Raw genomic sequence first — 9494 nt, 5'->3', positions numbered from 1 at the left:
AAAAAAAAAAAAAAACTCACTTTTTCTTATCTATTTTTAAATTCAATTTAAAGTTCATTTCTCTTATCTCCTCAAACCTCTCTTTCCCCTCCCCTAAAAACTATGTGCTCTTATGTAACAACGAATCTCTCAGTCCTTTTTTTCATTTTTTAAAATAGTTTTTCATAATCTTAAATTAAAAATTCATTAGATAGAAAACATGAATTACACAAGATTTTAATACAAAATATAAAAAACAAGGAATGAAATATGACAATCCTATTATAAACACAACTTTGAGGACTCAATAATACATAAAAGGGTATAATCTCTTGATCTTTTATTTACTGTTACTCAAGGCTGTCTTCTCTATTGGTAAAAAGTAAATCAAAACGGATAGTACGTTCTTGATCCATGAATTTAAAATTTATTTTTTCTCACTTTAATACATTCTCTCTCTCTCACACGTCTTTTCCATGATCTTTCTCCCCCTCTCAAACTACTCTGGAACCATCTCTCTCACCTCCCTCCCACTATCTCCAAACAGACATATCTTCTCCTACAATATTTTGTTTAAGGTTTAGTGGTAGGTAGTGATTATAATTTATACATTTGAGGTTTAATCTCCCCCTCAACACTAAAACAAAAGAAAGGATGGGGTGAGGCTATCATTGACGGTTGAAGCTTCATTCTCACCAGCAACCACCGTTGAATCAGGGCTCTGCAGATCACAAAACCATTCTCTTTTCAAACTCTTTTTCCGAACCCGAGTTTCCATGGCTAAATCAGTTTCTCCTTTCTTGTCGAAGCTCCCTATGTTGATTACAGCCTTCCTGCTATTCACTAATGCTTATGGGACATTAGGCTGCAGCTACAAATCCATCATCAGCTTCGGCGATTCCCTCGCCGATACCGGAAACAGTCTTCACAGCGGAGGTGGTCGAATAGCCAACTTGCCCTACGGGGAGACTTATTTCCATAAACCCACAGGTCGATTCTCAGACGGCCGCCTGATCATCGATTTCATCGGTACTGTGTACTATATTGTCTTCCTCAGCTTATGGAGTTAGGCACTTCTTGTGTTTGTTAGTTTGTGTCAATGAACTATAAACAGTTATTAATTAATGGAGATGGGTTATGGTTTATGTTTGCAGCTGAGTCTCTGGGGCTTCCATTGGTGCCTCCATACCTTGGAGGCGGCGACTTTAAGCAAGGCGTGAATTTTGCAGTGGGAGGAGCTACGGCGCTTAAGGCTTCCTCCTTTGAAGAGATGGGAGATATCAATTTCGGCTCCACTAACTCTCTGGATATTCAGCTCGGATGGTTCCAAAAGCTAATGCCTTCTCTTTGCGACTCTACCTCAGGTAACTTCTGTGCTTTTTTTCTTCGTCTTGGGACTTGTGAGTGGTGGTCCAATATGTATGCTGAGTGTTTTTAGATTATTACCGAAGGAATTCTCAATTCTGCTTCTCTCTCCTAAAGTACTTCTTCATTTTTCTCTCACTGTTTTATTCAACTCCATGCCAACACAAAATCAATAAGTGGAAATTATACTCCCTCTTAACTCTGTTGTAATAAAAATTTTTTTCTCAATATTTGACAAAATGATCAGTAGTGGGCAAAAGGTATATATCCGGGTAATGTTGTTTAATGAAATCCAGTTTTGGTCAAATAATCTAAAATCGAATAATAATTATCTAGCTTAGTTGGTGAGTTATAGTGAAATCCATACTTATTAAGAGGTCTCCATTCACCAACTCTTTTTTTTTTTAATTATTTTAAGTAAAACTCACCAATTTCCGAAGCATGAATCATCAATCAATCAGGACTATTTTCATTTCTATCATTAAAGGAAAAAAAAACCAGGACTATTTTCATAATTGAACTGCAAGTTTTCAGAACAATTTTTATTGTCAATCATTATTATTTCTACTCGAGGAGTCTAGATTAGCCTAGTTTTAATAGGGCTGAAACAGGGTCAAGATGGGCAAGGCTAAACCCCAATTCAATCCTAATACGTTCCCAGGGTTGGGTCGGTCTGACCTGATTGGCTTTATACCATGTGAATCTCAAGAAATTATATCAATTGTATTAAGTTTATTGTTTTCTTTGCGTTAATAGTTTGATTTGTGTTGGCATGTGCATTGGGTTTCTTACCTTTTCATTCACATACTTTAGAATACATTTATGGTATGTCTAATCTCTTAACTTTGCAAACCTCTTTATTTTAGAATTTGGAAGAGGAAAATTGAAGATAAAGTAAGAGATTGCAAATTTCAGATATGATGAATAGCAAGCATATGAGTGGAGACCAAGAAAATATGAAGTGTTGAAAACCCAAATTGAAATATAAGTTTTTAAGAAAATTGAGCATGTTAGAAATAAGTATCCGTTATTGAGATATAAAAATCAATATTGTTGAGAATGCTTCCTTGCGTGATGTAACCAAGGGGACATGTATAGATTGTTGCCGCAAATGAATCGGATTGGTTAAGTCATATATTTGTAGACACTCTCCTTAAAGTCTAAAAATCCCTTACAGAAGTACAATTGGGGATAGTTGTGTTTTACCTCCAAGATAAAATAACAATTGATCACAATTTAATTGTACACAGACTTTGATCCTTTAGGAGAGTAAGGCTAGATTCACTAAGTATGGTTTTGAAGAATAATTTTATGCATTCGGACAAAACAAAGGAGGACATTTAACAGAGCAATGAAGAAAAACATTATAGAGAAGTATTTCTCAGTACACAATAAGAGAGAGAGAGAGAGAGAGAGAGAGAGAGAGATAGATTCGTAGAAAAAATGCCGTTACATATTTAGAGCAAAAAGATTAGAAACTCCTAACTGGCTTGGCAAGTGTTTCAAAAGCATCTCAAGAAGCTCCCACACACATGAGAAGAGGGAGACTCTCAAAAGGATTTGTACCCTTAAGCAATAAGTCTATATATATGCCCACATTTCCTCTCCTCTCAAACCAATGTGGGACTAAATACTTTAGCTTTTGCTCAAAGCTTTTGAATTTTTATTCAGAATTTCCCTCCAACACTTTTGAGCTCAAAACTCAAACTCGAAAGTAAAAGTAAAAAATAGGGTTATGTTTTTTGGATATTTTAATTTTTTTTAATGTAAAATACACATTTTTATATAAATACAACAAAGAAAATTAGTTAGTTAAAAATCCACTGTTGATAAATGTCTAGATTATGTATCAATAAAGTAAAATGTCTGAAACATGCTGAAGAGAGTTGAGGGAGGGGAAAGGGAGATTCAAGGGAAGGGCCAGGCTGGAGAGCAGAAGAAGAGGAAGAAGAAGACAAGGCTTGGCTGGACCAAGGTCAGCTCAAGGCCTCAACCTTGGCTCGGCACGACCCCAACTCAAGGCAAGAAATTCCCAACCCTAGTCAGCCCTCAAGGCCAGGGCATCTCAGCCCAAGCCCTGTTTGGCCTCAGGGCTGGCCATGGTGCTTGGCCAACTTACACCCTTGTTCCAGTTTCAATGTTAACAACTTCTTGCGAGGCTGGGTTTGTTGGTGTCCTTTTCAGGGTCATACACTGGTTTTATTTCAAATACAAAAAAAGTGAACAACTAGAGTAATCGTTCCTGAAACAGGTTCACCAAACACCATTTTATTATTTTAAAGCGGTATTTTGACACAAAAACTAAAAATTATATTTTTTACACGAAACGTCGTTTCTGGAACTGAATGACTACCAAACGCAGCCTAATAGTTTTTTTTCTGTTTTTTTTTCATCACTTTTCAACATATTAAATAAACATAACAAGCCCCTTACAACATAAAACTCAAGAAGGTTATCTGAGTATTATATCATAAATGAAATCATTATTGAAGGACTTTCTTTGTTACTGCCTCGCTTGAAAAGCTACAATCCAAAAATGCAGCTAATGATGATATTTAGATTGAGATTTTGGGCTTTGCTAAGGTTGTTTATGTAATATGCTTTGCAGACTGCAATGAATTCTTTGGAAAATCTCTATTTCTTGTTGGAGAGATTGGAGGGAACGATTACAATTACCCATTTTTTCAAGGAAAAAGCTTTGAAATGATTCAAGCCTTGGTTCCTCAAGTCATCACTACCATCTCTTCAGCTATTACCGTAAGTTAATTACAAACACCTCAAACTATAATCACTTATGCCCATAAATTGCTTTACCAATAATTTTCTGTGAAGACAGACATTAATCTCTCATGGTGCTGCAACACTTGTTGTTCCTGGGAACCTACCAATTGGATGCTCTGTTGTTTATCTACAAATTTTTGAGAGCCAAAACAAGGATGATTATGACCCTCAAACTGGTTGCTTGAATTGGTTGAATGAGTTCTCACAGTACCATAATAGTCAACTTCAGAAAGAGCTTGATCGACTACAAACTCTTTACCCTGATACCACCATTGTCTATGCTGATTACTACAATGCTTCCATGCTCTTTTATAGCTCTCCAGACCAATATGGTAAGCTTTCTATTTGTATATATCCTTCACGATAACAGGTACATACATACACACACATATATATATAGACTAAAGGGCATAGCCAATGCACGATGCTCCCACCAAAGTGGGGTATGGAGAGGGTTATAATATATGCAGTCTTACCCCACTTCGTGGAGAGGCTGTTTCTGACTCAAACCCATAAACAAGATTGAACAACCTTACCATTGCACGATGGTCTACCCTTTTGTTACTTTTGTAGATGAGTATCCCAGGTTGGTTGGTTTTTTTTTTTATTTTTTTTATTTTTTAATTTTTTTATTTTTTATTTTTTTTTATTTTACGGGTATCCAATCCTTCAGCCTAACTATTCCCGCGGATCCATACTGACCCCACAACCACATGGATCGGGTCATACCAGAGTTGAATGAGAACCATTCAACTTTCACTGAAAGTAGTAAAGAGCACTAAACATCCCGTGTGAGTGATCCCAAGGAGATAAGAAGAGTTGAACTCAGAACCACATCGATATAATATTCCAGGTATATTAAACCTAAGATTAACTGTCATTGCAGGATTTAGTGGACCTACTGACAAAGCATGCTGTGGAAGGGGTTTTGGATCTGATCAAGTATGTGGTTCTCTTGGTGCAAGTGTTTGCAGTGATCCATCTTCATACGTGGGCTGGGATGGCATTCATTTAACTGAAGCAGCTTATAGATGGATGGCAATGGGTTTTCTACAAGGACCATATATTGTCCCTCGCATCAATGTCTCATGTGTACCACTGTCAAATAAAGTTTCCGATTATTCATTAGCACAGATGTGAATAGAGTATTCTTACTGTGGCTATCTTCTCCTTCTTCACTCACTTACTCCATGAGTAGGCCATTGAAGGTTTCTCTTGAAACTAGGAGTTGGACAAACCTAGTATTGTGTAAAACTTATATAAATTGAAATGCAAGGGGAAAAGGTTGTTTGCACAACCCTAGTAGAAGGGGTTTTATTGACAATGCTCCTTGAATACGCACCTTGAATTTGTTAAAATGCCAATACAAAATTATATAAGGACTGGTTTTAGGTATTGGGTATCAGATTGGATAGCCGGTATTGGTCTGCATGCATTGATTTAATCAGACAGTTTTGCCCTCAAAGACACTGATAACATCGGGTATTTTGACAATTAGACCCCGTGTCTGTACTGTGCTCTGATCTAGTACAGTCAACACTGATGTGGCCAATCAAGGTGGATACCTAAAACCATGATACAATAATAACAATATCCAAAACTTTATCCCAATTTAATGGGATTGGTTACAGGGAGATTCTAAGCAAGAAAAAACATAAGGATCCATGCAAAAAGATTGACGGGTTATGGCTAATTATAATAAGTGTCGGCTATTAACCTAATATAACACTATAAATCAGCCACAAGCTTATAACGACATACTATAATAAGTTACCGGCTATCTTCCTAAAATCATGATAAAGATTCGATTTTTTTTTTCTAATAAATTTTCATTCACCTAAAAAAAAAAAAAGATCAGATCTATGATGGTACTTTGCCTTTATAACTCTAGACCATAAATCTTGAGACTGAGTCAATAATATCTCTAAGCTGATTTAACCAAGAGAGCATTTATTATGAACATTACTCCTAATCCCCAAACCACCAAAAGTTTTGGGAAGACATTGAATTCCAATAGACTGGAGTTATAATTATCACGAAAGCCTTCCCAAAATCTATAATTGATTACAAACAGAAAATGAAAAATGGAAACATGAAATCTAATGGGTAGGATTTGAATTAAGCATAGCCTTGATCAATACATATCTACCAACTTGGGAAAGATGGGGGACTTTTCAAAGACAAAGTTCAGAACAAACTCGATCAATAACAGTTCCGAATTAAAATTTTCCCTTTATTAGGAACCGTAGGATTACCAAGATAAGAGAGAACCTTCTTCCATGGGCGATACGCTAAGAGTATTTAACATTTTATTTTTATTAACAATCAAAGTACCTTTAATAAATATTACACCACTCTGTTCTCTTCGGCATAGTTTATGTTTATGTATATTATCTATTTATGAATAATTAATTATGATAATAGATTAGAGCTAGGTTGTATATCAATAAACCCAAGGGGTAGCCCGGTTGGTGAGCAAAAAACTTGGTACGGACTTGGGCTACTCGCACGGTGGTGTTTAGTGCTCTTCGTTGTTTTCAGTGAAAGTTGAATGGTTCTCATTCAACCCCGGTATGACCCGGTCCATGCGATTGTGGGCCTGTAGACTGTTTTCAGAAAATAGTCGAGTGGATCACTGATAGAGGAAAAAAAAAGGGGGAATTGATAAGGCAAGTAGGTGAATCATGGCATTCATTACAGCAATTTGATAAACACATATCAACCTCTTTATGAATTTGTTGGTATATTGATTTATATTAATTAGAAATAGGGGTCATAAGTCATACCAAACACATCTATTATATTCATTAATTTGTCAAATAATCATAAATTTAAACTATACCAAATGGAGACTTAGAATTTCTAATCAGATATGACTTAGCTTGCGTTCATTACAGCAATTTGATAAACACATATCAACCTCTTTATGAATTTGTTGGTATATTGATTTGTATTAATTAGAAATAGGGGTCATAAATCATACCAAACACATCTATTATATTCATTAATTTGTCAAATAATCATAAATTTAAACTATACCAAATAGAGACTTAGAATTTCTAATCAGATATGTCTTAGCTTTAAAATAACTTGAATAGATAGAACATTATTTTCAGTAGAATGACAAAATCAAAGCGTGATGAACAAAAAATAAATAAGAAAAATTAGGTGCCTCCTTTCCTATATTAATCCCTTTGAACATATTAAGCTTGCTGATAAAGTTGAGAAGCCTAGATAGATATTCCATAGCTACAATAAATAAATAGGTGTTGCGGGGTTGCCGTGTTTCTAAAGTATGATGGGTTTGACTATTTTTCTTCCTTTCGTCTTATTTCTATAAGTCTATTGTTAAATCATTGCCAATAGACTTAAATTGAATAGTGATGTTTTAGTGAGTCATAATCAAGCCGCTTTTACCCTGGTAGAAATATTACATATAATATTATTTTATGTTATGAAATTGTTTGGAGTTTTGATGGGAAAAATAATTCTAATGTTGTGGTCCTTAAGCTTGACATTTATAAAGCTTCGGATACAATCAAATGGGTATATATTGATTGCATTCTATTTAAGATGGACTTTTGAATTTCATATATTAGATCTAGTGTTGCATATCATCAACTAATTTTTCTTTCTTGGTCAGTGGTTCACCTCAAGATTTATTTAAACATAAATTACGGATTCGTCAAGGTTGCCCTATCTCTTCATTGCTTTCTTTATTTCTCTGGATGGCCTTTTCAAAATCCTATTGATTTCTTATTGAGATGAATTCCATTCAGTCTATACCTAAATGTAAGGCTTTGAAGATCACTCATTTACTCATTTAGCTTTTGCTAATGACCATGTGATTTCTCCAAAGACTCCTTCTCTTCTATGCTAGCAAATTCTGAGGCATTAAATATTTTCTTAGGGTTGCTTGGCCTTTCCAGTAATCTCTAAAGTATCTCCCATTTGTTTTGGGTGTCTGATAATTTGAAAGCTTAGCTTAATGATATTTTGGGTCTCCATGAGGGTCATCCTCCTATTACCTATTTGTATCTCCCGTTGATTTCTTCCAAGTTTTATGTTCATCATTGTTCTTATATTCAAAGGCTTAGAAAGGGACTTCAGTTATGGAAGAGTAAGATCCTCTATTTTTTGGTTGACATAAGTTTATTAGATCAGTTATGTAAAATTCTTATATATACTAGTTTGGAGTTTTGGTCTTTCAGCTTCTATTTTTTCTAAGATTAAATCAATTATATCTTCTTTTCATTGGAAAATGGTAGCATAGTTCAAATTTTCGTTATCCCATGAGTTGGGTTAGGGGGTTAGGGTTTGTCTCACTAAAGATGAGGGTGGGTTTGGGCTTCATATAGTTAAGGAATCTAATATTACTAGCATCATTAAGCTTATCTGGAATATTTTTTCTTGAAAGAAGAACATTTAGGTTGATTGGGTTTATTTCAGATACCTAAAGTCGACTCCATCGAGATTGTCACGTGCCTTATCAATGCTTTTTGGGACTAAAACGAAATTCTAAATATCGACATCTTATCTATGATTCTATCCAACAAGTATTGATAATAGTTGATAGTTTTGACACTATTCTCTTGCTTGAATTGTCATCCAGATGTGCGTGCTTATTTCCAATTATGGTGATAGAAAATCAAATATGATGCTAGCTCAGATAGATAAGAAAAATGTATCTTCCATTATTTGTGACAGTTCGTGGCTTCCTGGCCCTATTAATTCTCATAATCACATTGAGGCTTGAATTAAACTTTTCAGCATTAGGTTGATACCTAAATGTGGTGGGGACATAGTCCTTCGGCTTGCAAACTCTTCCAAGAAATTATCCTCTTCATCTCTTTAGAACTTGGTTGATATATAAGGCCACTAAAGTTTCTTGGTGTAAGATGGTTTGGTTTAGGTCTAGCATCCCTAGATATTATTTTACCATTTGGAGAGTTATGACTAATTTGCTCCCTACTCAAAAGTTTCTTCAGAGAAACTTGTCAATTCATAATTGTTGCAGTTGTTGGAACTCCTTGAAAAATATTGATCACTTAATACCTCTAATTCTTTCTCTAATTTTGTCTAAAATATATTCTTAGAAAGTGCTGACCCCACCCTAGAGTTATCTTTCATTTTGAAAGAAAAACGACAATAGATATTAAAGAACTTTAGGTAAGTTGGTTTTTAGTACTATGATTCATCATGTTTGGTGGAAAATAAATAGAAGAAGATGATCTTTCTTTACGCTTTCTATTGAGCAGATCTGAGATACCATCACATTGCAGATCATAAATAGACTTCTTCCTATTCGTTTTATGTGCCCAGACATTATAAGAAGCATACATTTTGCCTCTAATTTCTCAAATGACTTT

The 9494-nt window shown here is 34.9% G+C and overlaps 1 protein-coding gene across 1 annotated transcript; it reads left to right on the top strand.

The window, feature by feature from the left end:
- The first annotated feature begins 436 nt into the window (after window positions 1-436).
- On the top strand, window positions 437-5449 carry LOC122059181 (GDSL esterase/lipase At1g28570-like). The gene is made up of 5 exons (XM_042621862.1): window positions 437-1008; window positions 1134-1343; window positions 3953-4101; window positions 4181-4457; window positions 5012-5449. Exons 1-5 carry the CDS (start codon window positions 756-758, stop codon window positions 5263-5265), a joined length of 1143 nt encoding a protein of 380 aa, XP_042477796.1. The 5' UTR covers window positions 437-755; the 3' UTR covers window positions 5266-5449.
- The last annotated feature ends 4045 nt before the right edge of the window (window positions 5450-9494 follow it).

This window comes from Macadamia integrifolia, chromosome 13, assembly GCF_013358625.1.
Source record: "Macadamia integrifolia cultivar HAES 741 chromosome 13, SCU_Mint_v3, whole genome shotgun sequence".
Taxonomy (NCBI): Eukaryota; Viridiplantae; Streptophyta; class Magnoliopsida; order Proteales; family Proteaceae; genus Macadamia; species Macadamia integrifolia.
This window is presented reverse-complemented; position numbering and strand designations above follow the sequence as displayed.

Coding starts and splice junctions, on each gene's coding strand:
- LOC122059181 (XM_042621862.1), top strand. CDS start 756: ATGGCTAAATCAGTTTCTCCTTTCTTGTCGAAGCTCCCTATGTTGATT. Junction 1,009..1,133: donor CCTGATCATCGATTTCATCG/GTACTGTGTACT, acceptor TTATGTTTGCAG/CTGAGTCTCTGGGGCTTCCA. Junction 4,102..4,180: donor CCATCTCTTCAGCTATTACC/GTAAGTTAATTA, acceptor CTGTGAAGACAG/ACATTAATCTCTCATGGTGC.